Below are 25,346 nucleotides of genomic sequence, written 5' to 3'. Positions count from 1 at the left end.
TTTCCCAACACCATTTGTTAAAGAAACTGTCTTTTTCCCATTGAATATTGTTTACTGCTTTGTCAAAGAATAATTGACCATATAGTTGTAGGTTCACTTCTGGGCTTTCTATTCTGTTCTACTGATCTATGTGTCTATTATTGTGCCAGTACCATCTTTTTTTTTTATCACTACAGCTCTGTAATATAACTTGAAGTCTGGAACTGTGAAGCTGCCTGCTTGTTTTTCTTTTTCAAGGTTATTTTGGCTATCTAGTGTCTTTTGTGGTTTTAAATAAATTTTAGGATTGTTTGTTCTAGCTCTGTGAAGAATGCTGGTAGTATTTTGATAGGGATTGCATTAAATCTATAGATTGCTCTGGGTGATATAGACATCTTAACAATATTTGTTCTTCCAATTCTTGAGCATGGAATGTCTTTCCATTTCTTTAGTCCTCTTCAATTTCTTTCATCGGTGTTTTATAGTTTTCAGAGTATAGGACTCTTACCTCTTTGGTTAAGTTTATCTCTGGGTATCTTATTGTTTGGGGTGCAATTGTAAGTGGGATTGATTCCTTAGTTTCTCTTTCCACTGCTTCATTATTGGTGTATAGAAATACAACAGATTTCTGTCCTTTGATTTTTGTATCCTACAACTTTATTGAATTTCTTTTTTTTATTGAACTTCTTTATCAGTTCTAACAATTTTTTTTGGTCGTCTTTTGGGTTATTTATAGAGAGTATCATGTCATCTGCAAATAGTAAACATTTTACTTCTTTCTTTTTTTATTATTATTATTATTTTTTTTTATTTTACTTCTTTCTTATCAGTTTGGATGCCTTTTACTTCTTTTTGTTATCTGATTGCTTGGCTAGGACTTCCAGTACTATGTTGAAGAAAAGTAGTGAGAGTGAATATTTGTCTTCTTCCTAAAGGAAGAGAGGAAAAGCTCTTAGATTTGCCACATTTAGGACGCTATTGGCTGTGAATTTTTCACATATGGCCTTTATTATGTTGAGGTATGTGCCCTCTAAAACTACATTGTTAAAAAAAATAAAAAAATAAAAATAAAACTACATTGTTGGTAGCTTTTGTTATGAATGGATGTACTTTGTCAAATACATTTTCTGCATCTATTGAAATGATCATATGGTTTTTATCCTTACTTTTATTAATATGGTATATCACATTGGTTGATTTATGAATATTAAACCACACTTGGAACCCAGGGAAAAATTCCCCGTGATCAAAGTGAATTATTTTTTAATGTATTTGGTTTGCTAGTATTTTATTGAGAATTTTTGCATCCATGTTCATTAAGGATATTGACCTGTAGTTCTCTTTTGAGAATAGCTATTAAGTCTTCTTTAAATGTTTGGTAGAATTTACCTGTGAAGCCATCTGGTTCTGGACTTCTGTTTGCTGGGAGTGTTTTTGGTTTTTTTCTTTGCTGGTTATCAGTCTGTTCATGTTTTCTATTTCTTCTATTTTCAGTTTTCGAAGTTTATGTTTCTTTTTTTTAATAATAAATTTATTTTTTATTGGTGTTCAATTTGCCAACATACAGAATAACACCCAGTGCTCATCCCTTCAAGTGCCGCCCTCAGTGCCCATCACCCATTCACCCCCACCCCCCGCCCTCCTCCCCTTCCACCACCCCTAGTTCATTTCCCAGAGTTAGCAGTCTTTATGTTCTGTCTCCCTTTCTGATATTTCCTACCCATTTCTTCTCCCTTCCCTTCTATTCCCTTTCACTATTATTTATATTCCCCAAATGAATGAGACCATATAATGTTTGTCCTTCTCCGATTGACTTATTTCACTCAGCATAATACCCTCCAGTTCCATCCACGTTGAAGCAAATGGTGGGTATTTATGTTTCTATGAATTTATCCATTCCTTGCAGATTATCCAATTTGCTGTCGTATCATTTTTCATAATATTTTCTTAGAATTGTTTATATTTCTGTGTTGTTGGTTATATCTCCCCTCTCATTTATGATTTTATTTATTTAGATTCTTTCTCTTTTCATTTTGATAAGTATGGCTAGGAGTTTATCAATTTTTTAATACTTTCAAAGAACTAGATCCTGGTTTTATTAACCTGTTCTACTGCTTTTTTTAAGTTTCTATATCACTTATTTCTGCTCAAATCTTTATGATTTCCCTCCTTCTGCTGGCTTTAGGCTTTATTTGTTGTTCTTTTTCTAGCTCCTTTAGGTATAAGGTTATGTTTTAATTTGAGACATTTCTTGCTTCTTCAGAAGCCTGTATTGTTGTATACTTCTTTCTTTGGACTGCTTTTGTTGCATCCCAAAGGTTTTGGACCATTGTGTTTTCATTTTCATTTGTTTCCATGTATTTTTTATTTCTTCTTTGATTTCCTGGTTGACCCATTCATTCTTTACTAGCATGTTGTTTAACTTCCATGTAGTGTGGTCTTTCCAAATTGTTTCTTACAGTTGATTTCTAAATTCATACTGTTGTGGTCAGAGAAGGTGCATGGTATGATTTCAGTCATTTTGTATATCTTGAGGTCTGATTTGTGACCTGATATGTGATCTATTCTGGAGAAAGTTCCATATGGACTTGAGAAGAAGGTGTATCCAGTTGCATTCAGATGCAAATTTTTCCCTATATCTGAAATCCACCTGGCCCAGTGTATCATTTAAGGCCATTGTTTCTTTCATGATATTGTGCTTAGAAAATCTGTCATTTGCAGAAATTGCCATGTTGAAGTCTCCCAGCATTAGTGTATTATTATCTAAGTATGGCTTTACTTTGATTATTAATTGATTGATATACTTGGCAGCTCCCACATCAGGGGCATATTAATGATTGTTAGGTCCTCTTGCTGGATAGACCCTTTAAGTATGATATAGTGTCTCTCTTCAACTCTTACTACAGTCTTTGGGATAAACTTTATCTGATATGAGGATGGCTACCCCAGCTTTCGTTTGAGGACCATTTGAATGGTAAATGGTTCTCCACCCTTTCCTTTTCAGGCTTTAGGTGTCCTTAGGTCTAAAATGAGTCTCTTGTAGACAGCAAATAGATGGTTCTTGCTTTTTTATCCAGTCTGAAACCCTGCGTCTTTTGATGGGATCATTTAGCCCATTCACGTTCAGAGTAACTATTGAAAGATATGTGTTTAGCATCATTGTAATACCTATTCAGTCCCTGTTTTTGTGGATTATTTCTTTGGGCATCCTCTTTCTTTTAGAGTGTCTCCCTTAATGTTTCTTGTAGAGCTGATTGGTGGCTACATATTTTTTCAGTTTCTGCCTATCTTGGAAGCTCTTTATTTCTCCTTCTATTCTGAATGAGAGCCTTGCTGGGTAAAGTATTCCTGACTGCATATTCTTCTCATTAAGTCCCTGAATATATCCTGCCAGTCCTTTGTGGCCTGCCAGGTCTTTGTGGAGAGGTCTGCTGTTGATCTAATATTTCTTCCTATATAAGTTAGTGATCTCTTGTCTTTTGCTGCTTTAAAGATTTTCTATTTATCTTTGGAATTTGCAAGTTTCACTATTAAATTTCAAGGTGTTGAATGGTTTTTATTGATTTTTGGGTGGAGGAACCTCTCTATCTCCTGGATCTGAATGCCTGTTTCCCTCCCAAAATTAGGGAACTTCTCAGCTATGATTTGTTCACATATGTTTTCTGGCCCTCTGTCCCTCTTGGTGCTCTCTGGAAACCCAACCCAATTATAAATACAATTTTCCTTTTGAGGCTATCATTTATTTCCCTTAACCTTTCCTCATGGTCTTTTAATTGTTTTTCTCTTTTTTCGTCACTTCCTTCCTTGCCATCAACTTGTCTTCTATGTCACTTACTCTCTTCTACCTCATTAACCCTCTTCGTTAGGACTTCCAGTTTGGATTGCATCTCATTTAATTAATTTTTAATTTCAGCCAGATTAGTTCTAAATTCGGCAGTCATGAAGTCTCTTTATTCCTTTTTGCTTTTTTCCAGAGCCACCAGTATCTTTATAATAGTGCTTCTGAATTGGCTTTCTGACATCAAATTGAAATCCAAATTCTGTAACTCTGTGGTACAGAGTACTGTTTCTGATTCTTTTGTGGTGAGTTCTTCCTTCTAGTTATTTTACTCAGTGCAGAGTGGCTGTATGAATGGAATGAGTCAAGAATATTAACCACGACCTAAGTAAATTTCACCCTAGATGATTCTGACAAGGTCAATGACCAGAAATTGAAAACAAAGATCAGAACAAAATAAAAAGGATCGCTAAAGTGAAAAACAAATTTTAAAACAAAGTAGTAAAAATATAAGGTCAAGAAACCCAAAAAGAAGAAAAAAGAGAAAAGAGGAAAAAAAGAAGAGAAAAAATTAAAGAGGAAAAAAAAGAAAAAAGAGAAGAAAAAAGGGGGGTACTGGGAGATGGTGGTGGTGATTAACTTGTAGTGGAGGGAGAATGTCATCTACCTGAGGGGTCCTACAGGGTGTTCCTCTTGGTTCTGAGTATATTAAGTTCTGTATGTTAGAAGATGCTCAGTCCCAAATTTATATAAACCAGAAATACTTGTAGAAAGCCCCAACATTGACCACCAAAACATAAATGAGATAAAAGGGGGGGGGGCAGAATGGGAATGAGGAGTCTCACAGAATGAACCAGCATGGTATACCACTTAGTTCTGGGTGCATGCTGGTCATGTTTTAGAAGGTATTAACTTCTGCCATTGTAGAACAAAATGAGGCAGAGGAAACAAAAAACACATACACACACACACACACACACACACACACAAACATATCTTGTATATCTCCCAAAATTAAGTTGAGTATGTTGAAGGGAATCTAGAAGTGGGAAATATATCTAAGACCTATAATTGTAGAAATATGAAAGTCAAAATGGAAGAAACTTAAAGATGAAGAGGTGGTAAAATAGTTAAGGTGGGGAAAGAGAAAAAAATTGGAAATTTACAGTCTGATATAAAAACGAGTTGTACTGGAAAAAGGAGGGGTACTCTCTAGTTCTATATACTATAAATCCCTTGACTTTCCTTGGAGCTTTCCAGCGCTGCTTGGTCAAGAACTTGCTCTTCCCCTGTCCTTCCATCTGGTCTTCTGGGGAAGGGAACTGCTGTGCTGATTCTCAGGTGTGTGTACCTGGGGGAGATGCCCCGCCCCCTGCTGGGAGCTGATTTCAGTGGGAGCTGTTTACCCCAAGAGGCCTCTGTTCCCTAGCGGCCCCGGCCCTCCCAGGAACAAGGAGGAACAACAACAATGTCAGCCGCTAGATTTCCAGCCCTGCAGTCAGCTCCCCCCTAGCAACTAACACAGTCTCCCAGTCCTCACTGGCCTAGATGTTCCTGGGGCAGCATGGGTGCGCTGCTCTGCACAGCTTGTGGGCACCCAGTGGCAGGAGAGTCCTCACTGTCCCATGCTCTCCCCACCTCTGCTTTTCCCCGGGGGAGTGCAGTTGTTGATTTTTTTTTTTTTTTAGGGAGGGAGTGGGAAGGAGTAGATGGAGAGACAGAGAATCTTAAGCAGGCTCCACACGCAGTGCAGAGCCTGATGTGGGGCTCAATTTCACATCCCTGAGATTATGAAGAGATGCTGGAACACCTGGGTGGCTCAGTGGTTGAGCCTTTGGCTTAGAACAGGATCCCGGCGTCCTAGGATGGAGTCCCATATCAGGCTCCCCGTTAGGGAGCCTACTTATCCCTCTGCCTATGTCTCTGCCTCTCTCTATGTGTCTCTCATGGATAAATAAATAAATAAATCTTTAACCGAAAAAAAAAAAAAGAGTCAGAGGGTTAACCAACTGACCCACCCAGGCACCCCATGTTGTTTTAAATTTTGATTGGAATTCTTTGTGTTTTAATTGGATTTTTTGTTTCTGATTATTGAGCTTTACAAATTCTTTCTCTATTTTCGGTACAAGTCCTTTATCAGATATGTGTTTTGCACATATTTTCTCCCGTTCTGTGGCTTGTTTTTTGGTTCACTTAACAGTGTTCTCAATGCAGAAGTTTTTAATTTTAATCCAACTTATCCACTTTTTTTTTTTCATGCTTTGTGGGTTTTTTAAAGATTTTATTTATTTATTCATGAGAGACAGAGAGAGACACACACAGAGAGAGACAGAGATAGAGACACAGGCAGAGGGAGAAGCAGGATCCATGCAGGGAGCCCGATGTGGGACTCGATCCTGAGTCTCCAGCATCAGGCCCTGGGCTGAAGGCGGCGCTAAACCGCTGAGCCACCCAGGGGGCTGCCTGGTTTGTGTTTTTAGATTGCTACCTAGAAACCCATTGCCAAACCCAATGAGTTTGGCAACTAAATTTTATCCTATGCTATCTTCTGGGAGTTTTAGCATTTCTGATCTACTTTGAGCTCATTTTTGTGTGTGATATAAGGTCAGTGTCTAGATTCATTTTTTTCATATGTGGATGTCCAGTTGTTCCAGGACCGTTTGTTGAAAAATTTATCCTTCCTCCATTGAATTGCCTTTGCCTCTTTGTCAAAGATCAGTTGAATATATTTGTTTCAATCTATTTCTGGTCTTTATATTCTGATCCATTTATCTATTACTCCACTAGTACCACAATGTTTACATTACTATAGCTTTATGCTAAGTCTAGTGTCAGCCTTCAAATTTTGTTCTTATTCTTCACATTGTGCTGGATATTCTGAATCTTTTTCCTTTACATATAAACTTTAGAATCAGTTTTGTTATATTCACAAAGTAACTTGCTCGGATTTTCACAGGCATTGCATTGAATCTATAGATCAAGTTGGGTGGAAAATGACATCTTAATAAGATTGGAATATCCTTTTATTTATTTAGACTTTGATTTCTCTCATCAGAGTTTTATAGTTTTCTCCAAGTAGATTTTGTACATATTTTATTTGATGTATACTTAAATATTTCTCTTTTTTATGGTAATGCAAATAGTGTTGGTTTTTTATTTCAAGTTCCAGTTGGAACTCATTGCTAGTATATAGGAAGGCAATTGACTAATATATATCGGGCTTGTATCCCACAGTTTTATTATATTTGCTTATTAGTTCCAGAAGCTTCTGGACTTTGGTCAATTCTGGACTTTTTCCATAAAAATCATGTTATCTGCAATAAAAACAGTTTTATTCCTTCCTTCCAATTATGTATACCTTTCCTTTCCTTTTCTTGTCTTATTGCATCAGCTAAGTGTTCCAGTGTGATGTTGAATAGGAGTGGTGAGAGGGGATATCTTTGCCTTGTTTTCAGTCTTAGAAAAAAGGTATCTACTTCTCACCATTAAGTGTAACATTAGCAGTAGATTTTTTTATAGACTTTATCAAATTGATGAAGTTTCCTTCTGTTCCTAATTTGATGAAACTATTTAGCATGCATGGATGTTGGATTTTGTCAAATTATTTTTTTTATCTATTGATATGATCATTTGATTTTTCTTCTGTAGCCTGTTATGTGTGTAGGATTAAGTTAATTCATTTTTTAATGTTGACTCAGCCTTTGCATACCATGAATATATCTCATTTGGTTGTGGTGTATAAATCTTTTGATACATTGTTGGATCTGACTTGCTAATATTTTGTTGTGGAGTTTTACATCTGTTTTCAAAAGAGATGTTGGTCCATTGTGGATGGAACTATAGTGGATTATCCTAAGCAAAGTAAGTCAGAGAAAGGCAAATATATGATTTCACTCATATGTGGAATTTAAGAAACAAAACAAATGAACATAGGGGAATTCTATTCCTCAAACCAATACCACACTATATGTTAACTAACTTGAATTTAAATCTAAAAGAAGATGAAAATGGATAAACAAATTTTGGTATAATCACGCAATGGACTATTACTCAAAAATTTTAAATATTGTCTCCTGTAATGTTCTTTGATTTCTTCAAAATTTATATATAAATGTTTTTCTAATTTTATTTCACTTTTTCCTCCTTAATAAATGAAATTTACTAGTGTCATTTAATTGAAAAAAAGAGATGTTGGTCTGTAGGTTTCTTTCTTGTAATGTCTTTGGGTTTGGTACTAGTGTAATGTTAACCTCATGTAATGAGTTAGGACGTATTCCATCTGCTTCTATTCTCTGGAGCAAGTTGCAGAAAATTCGTATAATTTTTCCCTTAACTTTTTGGTAAAATTCACCAGTGAAACTATCTGAGCCTGTTTCCTTCTGTTTTAGAGCATTACTAACAAAAAAAAAAGAACATTACTAACTGTTGAATCAATTTCTCATAGATAAATAATCATTTATATATTATGGATTCAAATTATATGTGTTGTGTGAGTTTTAATAGGTTGTGACTTACAGTGAATTAGCCAATTTCATCTAAGTTATCAAATTTGTGGGCATAGAGTTGTTCATAATATTATTTTATTATCCTTTTAATATCCATATTACTATTTTTTAAAGATTTCATTTATTTATTCATGAGAGACAGAGAGAGAGGCAGAGACATAGGCAGAAGGAGAAGCAGGTTCCCTACAGGGAGACTGATGTGAGACTCAATCCCAGGACCCCAGGATCACAACCTGAGCCAACGGCAGACACTCAACCACTGAGCAACTCAGGTGCCCCAGTAGTAGTATTTCTAATACTAGTAATTTGTGTCTTATCTCTCCCTTTCTTGGTTAGCCTGGGTAGAATTTTATCAGTTTTATTGATCTTTACAAAGAACCACTTTTTGGTTTCTTTGATTTTTTTCCTATTGCTTTCCTGTTTTCAATGTCATTTTCTTTTGCTTTTATTTTTATTATTTCTTCTTCCACTTACTTTGAATTTAATTTGCACTTCTTTTTCTAATTTCCTAAGTAAGGTAGAAGCTTAGATATTTTCCAAAATTTAGCTCTTTCTCTTGTTCTAATATGTTTTCCAGCTATCTTTTCATTATTTATTTCTAGTTTAATTCCATTGTCATGTGAGAACATAGTTTTTATGATATCTATGCTTTTAAATTTTTTAAGGTGTGTTTTACAACAAAGAATGTTTCCTGGTGAATCTTCTATGTGAACTTGAGAAGACTGTATTGTTGGATCAAGTATTCCATACATGTCAATTAGATCTAGTATATTATAGTTCTCTTCAGCTCAACTGTATCCCTACTGATTTTCTGCCTGCTGGATATTTCAATTACTAATTGAGGGATGTTGAAGTCTAACTATAATAGTGGATTCATTGGTTTTTGGCTCATATTTTTGACACTCTGTTGTTAGGCACATACACATCAAGGATTGCTATTTTCTTGGAGAATTGGCCAATTTGTCATTGTGTAATACCCCCTCTTTATCCCTGATCATTTTTCCCTGTTCTAAAGTCAGCTTTGTCTGAAATATATATTTTTAGATACACACACACACACACACACACACACATAGGTATATATACCTATGTATATATGATATAAATATAGCTTTCTTTTGATTATGATTAGCACGGTATATTTTTCTCCATCCCTTTACTTTTAACCTACCTGAGTCTTTAAAGTATGTTTCTTATAAACAACATGTAGTTGTTTCTTGGAGTCTTTTTTGTCTGCTGTGACAGTTTGTATCTTTTAACATGTATTTAGAACATTCACATTTAAGTGATTATTGATATAGTTGAATCAATTTCTACTATATTTGTAACTGTATTTGTATATATCTACTACACTTGCTTACTATTCATTGCCCTTTTCCTTTGTTTCCTTGTCTTCTCCTTTTCTGACTTCTCTGATTTTAATTAAACATTTTATATGATTCCATTTTCTCTCCTCTTTAAAGCATATCAAGTATACTTCTTCAAAGATATTTTTCTAAAAAAAAAAAAGATTTTTTAGTGGTTGCCCTAGAGTTTGAAATAGACATTTATGGGGTGCATTATGGGCCGCACAGTCAATTAAGTGTCTGACTCTTGGTCTCAGTTCAGGTCATAAACTCAGGGTCTTAAGATGGAGCCCTGCATCAGGCTCTGTGACCAGCACAGAGTCACAGTAATTATAATATATTATTTGACAATATATATGTATGGATTTATTTCTTGGCTCTTTATTCTGTTCCATTCATCTCTATGTCTGTTTTTATGCTGATATACCATTTTAATAACTAAAGCTTTGTGATATAGTTTGAAATCAGGGAGCATTATGCTTCAAGCTTTGTTCTTCTTTTTCAAGATTGCTTTGGCTGTTTAGGGTCCTTTATGGTTCCAGATAAATTTTAGGATTGTTTGTTCTATTTCTGTGTAAAATACCATTGGAAGTTTTATAGGGGTTTCATTGAAACTGTATATTACTTGGATAGTATGAATATTTTAACAATTAATTCTTCTAATACATGAACATGGTATCTTTCCATTTAATTTTTTGGTTTTTTCCATATTTTCATTAATGTCTTCTAGTTTTCAATATATAGGTCTTTTACCTCTTTGGTTAGGTTTATTACTACATATCTTATGGTTTTTGGTGCAATGATTGTTTTCTTAATTTCTCTTTCAGATAATTCATCATTAATGTATAGAAATGTAACAGATTTTTCTGTATTGATTTTATATCCTGCAACTTTACTGAATTTTTTTTAAGATTTTATTTATTTTATTCGTGAGCCACAGAGAGAAAGAGAGAGACAGAGACACCGGCAGAGGAAGAAGCAGGCTCCATGCAGGGAGCCCGATGTGGGACTCGATCCTGGAGCTCTGGGATCACACCCTGGGCCGAAGGCAGGTGCTCAACTGCTGAGCCACCCAGGCGTCCCTTGAATTTGTTTATTAATTCTAAAAGTTTTTTTAGTAGTCTTTAGGGTTGTGATATATAATATCATATCAACTGCAAATAGTGAGTTTTATTTCTTCCTTTCCAGTTTAGATGCTTTTTATTTCTTTTTCTTGCATAATTGCTCTAGGTAGGACTTCTAATACTCTGTTGAATAAATGTGGTGAGTGTGGGCATCTTTGTATTGTTCTTGATCTTAGAAGAAAAACTGTCAACTGTGGGCTTGTCATATATGGCTTTATTATGTTGAGGTACATTCCCTCCATATTTGCTTTGTTCAGAGTTTTATCATAAATGGATGTTGAATTGTGTCAAATGCTTTTTCTGCATCTATTGGGATGATCTTATCATTTTCATCTTTCATTGTTAATGTGGTGTATCACATTAACTGATCTGCAGATGTTGAACCATCCCTACACCCCTAGAATAAATCCCACTTGATCGTAGCATATGATCATTTTAATGTATTGTCAAATCTGGTTTGCTTATATTTTGTTGAAGACCTTTGTATCTGTGTTCATCAAGGATATTGTCAGGACACCAGCGTTGTGTCTGCCTTCAGCTCAGGTCATGATCCCAGGGTCCAAAGATTGAGTCCCTCATCAGGCTCCCTGCGAGTAACCTGCTTCTCCTTCTGCCTATGTCTCTACCTCTCTTTCTGTGTCTTTCATGAATAAATAAATTAAATCTTCTTTAAAAATTTTTTTATTATATAAAGGATATTGTCACATAATTTTCTTTTCCTGTGGTACCCTTGACTTGACTGGTTTTAGAATCAGGGTAATACTGACTTCATAAAATAAGTTTGGAAGAGTTCCCTCCTCTATTTCTTGGAAGAATTTGATGGTATTAATTCTTTGAGTATTTGGTAGAATTCACCAGTGAAGCTGTCTGATCCTGGACTTCTATTTGTTGAGTTTTTTTTATTATGGATTCAATCTCCTTACTAGTAATTGGTCTGCTCAGATTTTCTACTTAACATGATTCAGTCTCGGTAGGTTGTATATTTTAGGAATTTATCCACTTCCTCTAATTTGTCCAAATTATTGGTATATAATTGTACATAGTAGTGTTTTATGATCCTTTGTATTTCTGTGGTATCCATTGTAACATTTTCTCTTTCTTTTCTGATTTTATTTGAGTTATCTCCTTTCTTCTTGATGAGTCTAGCTAAAAGTTTGTCAGGTTCATTTATCTTTTTTAAAAAACCAGCTCTTAGTTTCAGTGTTCCTTATTGTTAATATTTTTTTCTTACTTTCATCTACTTTTTAAGAACATTTTTATGTTCACAGCAAGATTAAAAGGAAAGTAGAGATTTCCCATATATACTTGCCCCCACTGATGAAAAGCCTTCCCCCCATTGTCAATAATCCCCCACCAGAGTGGTACATTTCTTACAATATTTGAATCATCATTGACACAATCACCCAGTTCATAGTTTACACTCCTGTTGTACATTCTATGGGTTTGGAAAAGTGTATAATGATAGGTATCCATCATTATATCATACTGACCTGAAAATCCTGTGCTCCATCTATTTATTCCCTCACCCCCAATTTCTAGAAACCATTGATCCCTACTGCTATATCATATAGAGTATGTTTAGTTTTATAAGAAAATACCAAACTGTCTTCCAAAGTGGTTGCACCATTTTGCATTCCCCCCAGCAGTTAATGAGTGTTCTTGTTGCACTACATTCTCAGCAGCACTTGGTATTGTCAGTGTTCCAGATTTTGACCATTCTAATAGATGTGTAGTTTTTTCTCATTGTTGTCTTAATTTGTATTTTCCTAATGACAAATGATGTGAAGTATCTTTTCATATGTTTGCCTGCTATCTGTATATCTTCTTTGGTGAAATGTCTTTTAAGGTTTTTGGCCCAATTTTTAAAATTGTGTTGTTTTCTTATTGTGGAGACTTAAGAGCTCTTTGTATATTTTGGAAAACAGTCTTTTACCAGATGTTTTTTCCACAAATATTTTCTCCCAGTCTATATGGCTTGTATTCTTGACACTGTCTTGACATTGTCTTTCAGAGAGCAGAAGTTTTTAATTTTAATTAATTCTAGTGTATCAATTATTTCTTTCATGGATCATGATCCTGTATCTAAAAAGTCATCATAATACTCAAAGTCATCTAGATTTTTCTCTTATATTATCCTCTAGGGGTTTAATAGTTTTGCATTTTAAATTTATGTTTGTGATCCATTTTGAGTTATTTTTTGTGGTTAGTGAAAGGTCTGTGTCTATGTTCACTTTTTTGTATGTCAATGTCCAGCGGTTCCAGCACCATTTATTGAAAACATTTCTTTATCCTATTATATTGTCTTTGTTCCTTGTCAAAGATCAGTTGACTATATTTATGTGGGTTAGCATTTCTTTTTTATTTTTTCTTAGAGTTTTCATCTCTCTGCTTACATTCCATTTTTTATTGCATGTTGCCCAGTCTTTCATTAACACCTTTAGCATATTTATCATAGCTATTTTAAATTCCAGGTCTAATAATTCCAAAATCTCTGCCATATCTGAATCTGGTTCTGATGCTTGGTTTGTCTCCTCAGACTATTTTTTTTAAGATTTTTATTTATTTTTTCATGAGAGACACAGAGAGAGAGAGGCAGAAACATAGGCAAAGGAAGAAGCAGGCTCCATGCAGGGAGCCCAAAATGGGACTCAATCCCAGAACTCCAGGATCATGCCCTGGGCTGAAGGCAGACACTCAACCGTTGAGCTACCCAGGCATCCCCAAACTATTTTTTTTTACCTTTTGGTATACCTTTTAAATTTTGACTGAAAGCTATACATAATGTACTAGGTAAAAGTAACAGAGGTACATAGGCCTATAATGTAATACTTTATGTTTATCTGACTAGGAGTACAGCTGTGTTTACTGTTTGCTATAGCTGTAGCATCAGAGGCTAAAATTACCTCTTTTATTTTTTTGTTCTAGTCTCCTCTTGTTGTCTTTGGTTGTCCCTAGAAACTCCTTATATATGGTCTAAAACTTGCAGGGTTTTTAATTTATAATCCACTGGTACTATATAGAAGCTCTGTTGATAAGGTGGTAAAATATAAGTGGAGGGGAAGTATTTTGTAGTCCTATGATTATGTCCCAATCTTTTAGTGTGTCTGAGCTGGATATTTCCTGTTCCCCAGGTCAGTTAGGATCTGATAAAACTCAGTCAGTTAGATTCTGATATGATAATTTTTCTTGAGGGAAGTCCTTGTTAAGGAGAATAGAGAAATCTGGGTACATTTCAAAATGGCTACTTTTCCTCTCACTTTGCCATAAACACAAGGGAAATTTTCTCCTTCACAGCAAGAATCTGGTAGGTCTCTTGAAGGTAAAACTTATGAAAGTGTGGGGACCCACCTAAGACTGGACTCCCTTGAGGTTTTTAGCTTTTAAGTTAGTTCACACTGAGCCCATAGCAATCTGTCAATTACAATTTTAAAGTGTTCTTACTGATACTGGCTCCAGTTCCAGGCTTCTCCTCCTCGTGAGCTGTGATTTTCTGTATCCATCAGAACAGCAGTTTGCCTTGTGACCTCAATTCTTTGATGGATCTAAGAGTTGATTTCAAGTTTTTTCAGCTTTTGTTAGTAATATGGGAGTGATGACTTTCAAGCTGTTGACATGTCAAACCAGAAATGGGAAATATACACATTTATTTTTAATTTTTCAAAAACACATCTAGAATAACATGAATCATTCTGAAGTTTCAGCTTATCTTAAAATACCCACAGGTTGAATGACCTTGTGAAATTTATTTAATACATCTCTTTATCTATAAAATAATAATAATAAAGATTACTTTGCTGGATTGTTTTAAGACCTAAATGAGATATGTAAAGCAACTACTGCAGTGCATAGCTCATATATGTTCAATAAATATTAGCTATAGTTATTACATTATTTATCTTCATCAGAACTCTAGGCCTTGAATAAAAACAAAATATTCAAAATGTTCCCTAATTTAGAAGATGAAGAACCAGAAGAAAAGTGTCACTTGCCCTATCATCAGTTTGTAGTTCAGTCAGGACTAGAATCTGGTTAGGACTGCTGCTGGCCTCCATGACCCTGATGCTGTTACAAGACCCCTTTTCCACATTCACATTGATCAAAACCTGTCAAATTTCAGTTGTAAAACTGAAGCAATCTTGGACTGGACAGCTGTCTGTCCCACTCTGATGCATTTGTGGGTTTTGCCTGCAAAAAAGCATGATGATTACAAATAGAGGGAATTGGAGTGACATAGAAATATAGCCTGTTACTACAGAAACAGACGTGTGACAGTGGTAGTGCTCTGAGTAGGTATGAAAAACGTTCTGAAGTACATACAGAAAATAAATCAATATATCTAAATATAATAAATATATCTAAAAGGATATAGAACTCAATAGAAGTTGCTGCTTTTGTTCTGGGTCAAGATGCTTATACCTAACATGGGATAGTTCTAGCTCCCTGGCATTTTCTCTCTAAAAGCTGGAAAACTACAGTGGTCTCGAGTGAAAGAAATGGGATGGTGGATATAGAGCCAGGACTTAGAGGTCCATGTTAAAACTCATAAGAGCTACTTACTAGCCATGGTGAGCTATATTAGAACAAGAAAGAAAGATGCCGTACTCACTAGCATTTGTGAGAAATATAATACAGTCTAATGACAATCTTGTCTATACCTTTCCATCCTCATTTTTTTCCAAGGGATAAGCCAAATATCCACTGAGTAGAAAGAAGCTCTCTGATAGCCCTTCTGTGACACAAGTTGAAGAAGAAGGACTGCTTTTAGCCCCTTTTGCTCTTGGTACTCTATCTCATGGTCATTTAATATTCCATTGTATATATACACCACATCTTCTTTATCCATTCATCTGTCAATGGACATCAAGGCTCCTTCCACAGTTGGGCTATTGTAGACATTGCTGCTATAAACATTGGGGTGCAGGTGTCCCAGCATTTCACTGCATCTGTATCTTTGGGGTAAATCCCCAGTAGTGCAATTGCTGGGTCATAGGGTAGTTCTATTTTTAACTCTTTGAAGAACCTCCACACAGTTTTCCAGAGTGGCTGTACCAGGTCACATTCCCACCAACAGTGCAAGAGGGTTCCCCTTTCTCCACATCCTCTATAACATTGGTTGTTTCCTGTCTTGTTAATTTTCCCCATTCTCACTGGTGTGAGGTGGTATCTCATTGTGGTTTTGATTTGTATTTCCCTGATGGCAAGTGATGCGGAGCATTTTCTCATGTGCTTGTTGGCCATGTGCATTTCGAGTTTATTTTTGTGTGTGGTGTAAGAAAGAAGTCCAGTTTCATCCTTTTGCATGCAGCTGTCTAGTTTTCCCAACATCATTTATTGAAAAGACTGTCTTTCCTCTTCTTTAAATGTTTCACAGAATTCACCTGTGAATCCACCTGGTCCTGGACTTTTGTTTGTTAGGAATTTTTTGATTACCAATTCAATTTCATTACTAATAGTTGGTCTGTTCAAATTTTTTATTTTTTCCTCTTCTGTTTTGGAAGATTATATATTTTTAGGAATTTATCCATTTCTTCTAGGTTGTCCATATTTTTGGTATATAACTTTTCATAATATTGTCTTATAATTCTGTTTTGTACTGTTGGTTGTTACTTCTCATCTTTCATTTTTTATTTTACTTATTTGAGTCCTCTTTTTCCTTGATGAGTCTGGCTAAAGGTATGTCAATTTTGTTTATCTTTTCAAAGAACCAGCTCTTGGTTTCACTCCTCTTTTATACTATTTTTAAGTCTTTATTTCATTTATTTCTGTTCTAATATTTATTTCCTTTCTTCTTCTGGCTTTGGGCTTTGTTGATTATTTTTTTTCTAGCTCCTTTAGGTGTAAGGTTAGGTTGTTTATTTGACATTTTTCTTGTTTCTTGAAGTAGGCCTGTATTGTAGAGTTCTCTCTTAGAACTTCTTTTGCTGTCTCCCAAAGACTCTACACTATTGTGTTTTCATCTTCATTTGCCTCCAGGTGTTTTTGATTTCCTCTTTGATTTCTTTTTTTTTTTTTTTTAATTTTTTTTATTTATTTATGATAGTCACAGAGAGAGAGAGAGAGAGGCAGAGACAAAGGCAGAGGGAGAAGCAGGCTCCATGCACCGGGAGCCCAACGTGGGATTCGATCCCGGGTCTCCAGGATCGCGCCCCGGGCCAAAGGCAGGCGCCAAACCGCTGCGCCACCCAGGGATCCCTCCTCTTTGATTTCATTGACCCATTTGTTGTTTAGCTTCCAGGTATTTGTGTTTTTTCAAGTTTTTTTCTTGTAATTGATTTATAGTTTTATACCATTGTCGTTGGAAAAGATGCCTGATGTGATTTCAGTCACTTAAAGTTATTGAGACCTGTTTTGTGGGATAATATGTAATTTATTCTAGTGCACCATGTGCACTTGAGAAGAATTAGTATTCTGCTGTTTTTGGATAGAATATTCTGTGCATATCTGTTAGGTCCATCTGTTCTAAGGTGTCATTCAAAGCCAATATTTCCTTGTTGATTTCCTATCTGATGATCTATCCATTGATGTAAGTGGGTATTAAGTCCCCTATTATCATTGTATTGGTGTCAATTTCTTCCTTTATGTCTGTTAATATTTGCTTTCTGTATTTTAGAGGTTCCTATGTTGGGTGAATAGATATTTACAATTATTATATTGATCCCTTTATCCTTATGTAGTGCCCTTCTCTGCCTCTTGCTACTTTTTTTTTAAGTCTGTTGTGTCTGATATAAACATTAGTACCCTAGATTTTTTTTCTTTCACTTGTATGGTATTTTTTCCCCATCCATTCACTTCCAGTCTGTCTGTAAATCGGAAGTGAGTCTCTTATGGGCAGCATATAGTTGTGTCTTGTTTGAAAAAACAGCTTATTAAACTACCCACAAATAACCAGTATTAACATTTTAATGCATATCTAGAAAAATTTTAGGCATATGTATATGTATTTTTGCAAAATAAAAATGTTGTTTAATAACTTTTTTCTGTCAGTAACTGTATTTCTACATTATCATTTTTAATATGGATATACAAGCATTATAAAGGTACTTTTTCATATTTTTCTAGTTATTTTATGATTTTATTTTTTAACATTTAAATATTTAGTTAATTTGGTATAGATTTTAATATACAGTATGAGATAAAGAGCTAATTAAAATTTTTATTTTTCTTTTTCACTCTACAAGTAAAGGTAGAAAAGAGGCAGCATTGAAGAAGGTAGGAAGCTCAGAGACATAGTTTGGGAGAGAAATAGATCTTGGCCGCTGCAGTGGGGAGGGAGCCACAGATGCGAAGAAGGGCAAGAGACAAACTAACATACAGGGGAATGCAAGGAGAAAATGAATCCCCTAAATAAATAAAATGTTTTTAAAAAATAAAATCACGAACACTTATTTTGGGACTCCTGGGTAGCTCAGGGGTTAAGCGTCTGCTTTTGGCTCAGGGCGTGATCCTGGAGTCCCAGGATCAAGTCCCACATCAGGCTTCCTGCAAGGGAGCCTGCTTCTCCCTCTGCCTATGTCTGCCTCTCTCTTTCTGTGTCTCTCATGAATAAATAAATAAAATCTTTTAAAAAATAATAAAACCATGAAAATAAATCCCCATAGCAATTGGCTTGGAAAGTGAAAAGGCCCAAATTTTGTGAGTTATTGCAACGGGTGGGGCTTAAAGCCTGGGGTGCTAAAGGTGAGTGTGCTTGTTCATAGAGAGCCCAGAGGCGTTGGAGCTACTCTTGGAGAGAAGTCAGGGCAAATAGCCTGCAGATATACAGTGTGGAAACAGCAACCTGAAAAGCACCTAGGGCACACAGTTGGGAGGTTATTTGCTCATCTCAGAGCACGTCCCAAGGAGGCAGCATTAATGGAGATACCCTTCAGGAACAAAGGAACTGGCAGGCACCCTTTCCCTCCCTCATCCCTCAGCATAAACACAAGAGCCACCTGCAGGAATCAAGGCAGAACTGATACTCTGTATTTAAGTTGCTTACACCAAACACCAACCCTCATGCTCTGGTGAAACACCCTTCCTAGACCCTCTTGCTTCAGTCCCAGCATGGAAGTCTCTCTCCCCCAGGAGACCAGCCCAAACCCCTGCCAACACAATGTCTCCTGACCCAGGAGTTTTTCAGGACCTCAGTTCCAGAAGCAGTGGTGACAGGTCTCATTTCACAAGTAGACCACCTAGTTAAGACACCTAGTTTAAACCCACCATATTCAGGCCAGGGACCAAATGTTGCCCACAACAGGCAAGGACATCCTCTTGCACATGACTGCCCTGATGGGTAAAGCAGCCAAGACACAACTGCTGAGCACATGCAGCACACATTGAAAACACTCCCTGTAGTGCTGGGCCCTGGGGAACAGCGGAGACTGCACCATGAGGTACTACAAGTCTTCTTCTTAATAAGGCCATTACTGTCAACAATAGGAAAATAGCTGACTTTCCTAACATGCAGAAGCAGGCAGAGTGACCTAGACAAAATGAGAAGACTTAGGAATTTGTCCAAATGAAAGACAAGGCCACAGCCAGAGATCTAAGTGAAACAGATATAAGTACATGCTCAATAGAGAATTTAAAATAATGATCATAAAGATACTCACTGGACTTTAGAAAAGAGTAGAGGACATCAGTGAGACCCTTAATACAGAGATAAAAAATAACAGAGATAAAGGGCTCAATAAACAAAATGAGAAACACGCTTGATGGAATGAACAGCAGGCTGGAAGAAGGAGAAATGAAGTAAAGATCTAGAAGACAGACTAATGGACATAATCAAGCTAGAAAAAAGAAAAATAATTATAAATAATAAGAGTAGACTTAGGGAACTCAGTGACTCCATCAAACATAGTAATATTTGCATCATAGGAGTGCCAGAAGAAGAAGAGAGAGAAAGGTGGGCAGAAAATATATTTGAAGAGATACTAGCTGAAAACTTCCCTAATCTGGGGAAGGAAACAGATATCCAGGTCCAGGAGGCAGTGAAAACCCTAACAAAATCAACAAAAGCAGATCCACCCAAGACATATTATAATTAAAATGTCAAAATATAGTGATGAAAAAATTTTTAAACTGCAATATAGTCTCTTCAACAAATGGCATTCGGGAAAGAGGTGAGAGACCTGTACTCTGTTGGTGGGAACGTAAATTGATGAAACCACTATGGAAAACAGTAGAGTTTCCTCAGAAAATTAAAAATAGAAATAGCATACAATCCAGTAATTCTACTACTGGGTAGTACCCAAAGTAAATGAAAAAAATTCAAAAACCCCTATGTTTATTGCAGCATTATTTATAGTAGCCAAGATATGGAAGCAGCCCAAGTGTACATCCATAGATGATATGGGTAAAGAAGATGTGTGTGTATATATACGATGGAATATTACTCAGCCAGAAAAAATGAGATCCTGCAAGTTGTGACGACATTGATGGACCTAAAAGGTATAAATGCTAGGTGAAATAAGTCAGATAAAGAAAAATAAATACCATATGATCTCACTTACATGTGGGACCTAAAAAATAAAACAAATGAGTAAACAAATAAATAAAAAGAATCAGAGCTATAAATACAGAAAACAAGTGAGAGTTGCCAGAGGGGAGAGGGGTAGGGAGATAGGCAGAATAGATGAAGGAGAGTGGGAGACACAGACTTCATTTATGGAATAACTAAGTCATGGGGGTAAAAGATACAGCATAGGGAATATAGTCAATGATATTGTAATAACGATATATGGGGACAGATGGTAGTAACACTTGGGGTGACCATAACGTAACATAATAGAGAATTGTTGAATCACTATGTTATATACCTGAAACTAATGTAACATTGTGTGTCAACTACACTTCAATTAAAAATAAAAATTCACTGAAAAAAATGAAAGGTTTTGTTTAAAAAATAAATTTTTCCTTTTTGCTTCCCCTTTTTATGTATGTATGCATGCATCTATATATATATACAATGAGTTGGTTCCTGGTATAAACACAATAGAAGTTCAAAAAAATTTTTTTAACTTCCCTTTCCCTCTTTTCAGTTGTTGATTTAGGTCAAACTTTCTCCAGGAAGTTTGGGTTTGTTTTTTTTTTCCTCAAGTAGCCAATATAATTCCTTAAGTCTCACCCTCTTTAATATTTTTGTATGCAACTGCAAGTTCATTTAGGATAGAGTTATGTTTCATTATTTACCTTGCTACCTTCCATAGGCATGCTTGGTGAAGACTAGTTGTTGGTGATGGTTGATTTTCTCAAAACCTGCTTTGAAGTATGATGTAACAGTGCTAATCCTTTAAGGCAGCTGGAATGGTCAGAAACTTATCCAGGACCAGCACAACTTGTTTATGAGTGTAGTGTTGCTGCACTGGCTACCATCCCTCTGCTCTGCCAGACTGAGGTGGCTGACTAGCTGGCTGGTAGCTGGCTGATGGGGCTGGGCCTTTCTGTATAAACTCTTCCTCAAATAGCTTTTTTGTTCAAAGAGGTGGCCTTTCTCATGTTGAGTTGCTCCCTCTTAGCGAGTAGTATTTGTGCAGCTCTGCTTCCTTGCCAGAATCTCCATGCACGTTATCAAGAGCTCTCAATGCCATTAAAAACATAAAGAATAAGCAGCAAAGAAAGAAGACACAGGGGTGAGGGGAGAAAAAAGGAGGAAAAACAAGGATAAAAGAATGGAGATTTATGACCTTGAGTGTGGCAGGTTGCTAAACCCAACCTAAAACATCCCATGCACATAATAATACCTACTGTTACACATGAAATTTAGCAGAGAAACTATGAAAATGAAAATATTTTGCAAGGGAAGCCTACACAGTCCTTGGTTTTCAAGGGACGTATGCAAACTCTGATGGCAATACTGGAAGCCCTCCTGATTAGACACTTTGTTGACTTCAGATTGAGCCTGCCTCTGATAGAGCCTGCTCTTACAGGCAAAAATCATTCTAGGCATGTTGTAAAGATAAGATGAGATGATAAATAGAAATAAGTAGGTTTCATAGATTATAAAACAATATACAAATGCTTGGTGTTCTTTTTGTAAAGCTCCTGAGGGCATTGACAATGGTTTAATGTCCGATAGTGTCTTTCTTCATGGGAGTTTGGAACAGATTTTAAACACCTATGTCTAAAGAAAATCAAATCCACCTACAGAATGGAGAGAAGTGGGTCCCCAGGAGGGAGAAATATGTGTGGGAGATACCTAAATTATGGGTATCTGGGGAGTGGTTGTCACCTAACCATATAAGAAAAGCATTGGGTTTTCTGAGTGTCCTCAATTGATTAGAAATTGTTTTCTTTAGAAGTAAGTTCCAAGAAAATGCCTGTGATTTCATGTCAGTGAAACTGTTGATGCTTATTTTAAAGTGTCTGTTAACTTATAGTCAATTACAGTGGGAGTGCATGTGGTACCCATATGAACGTATTATGATCACACTGTTTTAATAACAATTTAAATCACAATATGTGACTAAAAAGTCAACTGCTGCTGCTTCTGCTCCTTCTATGAAAATGACCCTCTTTTCCATTTAGCTTCAATGCAAGAGACTTCATATCAGTTCTTCACCTGAATGCATGACTCTTCAATCTCAGGACTCGCAGAATTAATGGAATGCCGTCCTAAGGTTGGTGAGTTCTGCGTTTATGGGCATTTCATCCCTATGAAGAAGTCCTCATTCCCTCACTGCAACGACTGAGACTGAAAGAGTTTTCTAAGGGAGAATATTTCTTTTAACATTCTTCTTAAATGTTTCAGTCAAAAAACAGGAACAGACTGAGGACGTCTGATAGTTGGGAGATACCTTGCCCTTGATGTGAGGCTCCCTCAAAATCTGCAGTGTCTTGAGAGTTTCTCCTATGACTATCTTGGAGAATAATCACTTTCTATTAATTTCCAGTGATTTAATTTTCCATTTTCTTTTTAACAGGTCCAGTTAAAAACAAGAAAAAGGGTAAGTTAAGCTCCTGATTATATAAAATTGCTGTCATATCTTTCCTAAAATAAGAAGAAAAAAAAACAAGGGAGTAGGATTTTTATATATTCTCTCAATGCTGGCTGTCATCACTTCTTGGCCTTTTGGCTAAGATCAAGTGCAATGCTGGTTGTCCATTGTTTTATTCGATCATCTATGGCCTCCTTGGGTATTGTGCTTCCATGAAACAAGAGATTGTTTTTCAGTGATGATCCATGAAATTGCTTCTCTAGCAGCATATGAAAGTTTTTTTTATTTTTCTTTCTTGCTCCCTCTTTTGTACAATTATATTTAGATCTCTTTCCTTCATTATTCTCTACCCTTCCCCCTATCCTTCTTTTTCCTTTCGTTGCCCTCCTTTATCAAATCAGTGATCACATACAAAGTCCTAAGACAGCTTGTGGGGACTACCTTCTGAGAGGTGTCAGTACCAGGGAGGCTTTTCTTGCTTTGGAGTTTCAATATCATTTTCTCTGTGGTAGAAAAAGAAAGCTGAAGGAATACCCTGATCTTTTGGTCCTTTCAAAGAAGCTTCTAGTTGAGCAGATCCATTATGCCATTGTTGGGTCAGTATGTTTCTGATATACTTGCAATAGGACTGGCCCAAGAGCTTGTACAAGCACTTGCATACTTGAAGAGGAGAACCCAAAGACAGAATAAGTTCCAAAAGACATAATAAGGCAATATGGTCCACTCCTTAGGACTTAAAAAACAAACAAACTACAAAACCAGTTGTAAGTACCTATTTGTTTCTGTGTTCTGACCTGGAAAGAAAATGAAGTGAAATTACTGATTTTTCATTAAAATTCTTTAAGTAGGGGTGTCTGGATGGCTCAGTAGCTTAAACGTCTGCCTTCAGCTTTGGTCATGATCCCAGGATCCTGGAATGGAGCCCCGGGATGGGATCCCCACTCAGCAGGAAGTCTGCTTCTCCATCTTCCTCTGCCCCTCCCCCTGCCTCTGCTTTCTCTCTCTCTCTCTCTCTCTCTCTCTCTCTCTTGCTTGCTCTCTCTCTCAAATAAGATCCTTTAAAAAATAAAGTTCTTTAAGTAAAATGATTCTGTTAGAAATTTCTGGAGCTTTATAGAGTAGATTACCAATCCCAGATTAGGCCAAAGGGACTGGCTTCAGCTGCTGCCTGTCACTCCTCTAAGCACTAGGGTACTGTGGTGGCTTGAGGTACCATGGCCTACATGGAAAACCTATGTCCCTGTTGTAAAGAAGCTGAGGAATGGCCTGGCCTCCTGAGGACCTGATCTGAGCAAAGTTGGAAAACAGCCAGAGACCTGGGGTCAATGAGGAAAACTTTCTCTATTGGGCCTGGGCATTCACCAAGATATTATGTATTTAAGAAAGTAAATTTGATTTTTAAGCATGTAGGTTTTTTCTAATAGTTTTTTTAGAGCAGTTGTAGGTTCACAACAAAATTGAGGGGAAAGTACAGAGCATTCCCATATATTCCATGCCCCCACACGTGGACAGCCTCCCCCACTATCAACATCTTGCACCATCTTGTACATTTGTTATAATTGATGAACATCCATTGATATATCATTATCACTCAAAGTACATATCGGCTTCATTTTGGTGCTGTACATTCTATGGGTTTTGACAAATGTATAGCGACATAGATTTCCATGGATTACAGTATTATAAAGAATAGTTTCACTGCCCTAAAAAGCCTTTCTGTTTTGCCCCTCGCAACCACTGATCTTTCTACTGTCTTTTTAGTGTTGCCTTTTCCAAAATGTCAGTATGTAGCCTTTTGAGATTGGCTTCTTTCACTTAGTAATACACATTTAAGTAACTCCATATCTTTTAATGGCTTGATAGATCATTTATTTTTAGTTTTTTAAGTATTTTAATTCCAGTTAGTTAACAGTGTTATATTAGTTTCAGGTGTACAATATAGTGATTCAATAATCCCATACATCACCCAGTGTTCATTACAACAAGTGCACTCCTTAATCCCTACCACCTATTTAACCCATCCTCCTGCCCCCTCCCCTCTGGTAACCATCAATTTATTGACTATAGTTAAGAGTCTGTTTCTTTTTTTTATTATTTATGAGAGACAGACAGAGAGGCAGAGACACAGGCAGAAGGAGAAGCAGGCTCCATGCAGGGAGCCCGACATGGGACTCGATCCTGGGTCTCCAGGATCACACCCTGGGCTGAAGGCAGCGCTAAACCACTGAGCCACCTGGGCTGCCCAAGAGTCTGTTTCTTAGTCTCTCTCTCTCTCTCTCTCTCTCTCTCTCTTCCCATTTGCTTATTTTTTTCCTTAAATTCCACATATGAGTGAAATCATATGGTATTTGTCTTTCTCTGACTGACTTATTTCACTTAGCATAATACTCTCTACCTCCATCTATGTTGTTGCAAATGGCAAAATATCATTCTTTTTTATGGCTGAGCAAAAGTCCATTGTATCTATACACCACATCTTATTTCTCAATTCATCAGCCAGTGGGCGCTTGGGCTATTTCCATAATTTGGCTATTGTAGATATTGCTGCTATAAACATCAGGGTGCATGTATTCCTTTGAATTAGCATTTTTGTATCCTTTGTGTAAATATCTAGTACTGCAATTGCTGGATTGTAGGATAGTTCTATTTTTAACTTTTTGAGGAAACTCTATACTGCTTTCCAGAGTGGTGGCACCAGT

General features: G+C 36.4%; 1 protein-coding gene across 6 annotated transcripts in view; it reads left to right on the top strand.

The window, feature by feature from the left end:
• EDA (ectodysplasin A) overlaps window positions 1-25,346 on the top strand; it is a 435,371-nt gene that overhangs the window by 392,944 nt on the left and 17,081 nt on the right. For all 6 annotated transcript variants that reach the window (XR_012026765.1, XM_072818360.1, XM_072818359.1 and 3 more), the window contains one exon: window positions 22,633-22,656. Coding sequence is in view for 5 of the 6 variants with exons in the window: in XM_072818360.1 (XP_072674461.1) it covers window positions 22,633-22,656 (24 nt within the window). In the remaining variant the exon portion in view is untranslated. The remainder of the gene's footprint in view (window positions 1-22,632; window positions 22,657-25,346) is intronic.

This window comes from Canis lupus, chromosome X (genome assembly GCF_048164855.1).
Source record: "Canis lupus baileyi chromosome X, mCanLup2.hap1, whole genome shotgun sequence".
Taxonomy (NCBI): Eukaryota; Metazoa; Chordata; class Mammalia; order Carnivora; family Canidae; genus Canis; species Canis lupus.
The sequence above is the reverse complement of the archived record's forward strand: the minus strand, read 5'-3'. Positions and strand labels throughout refer to the sequence as shown.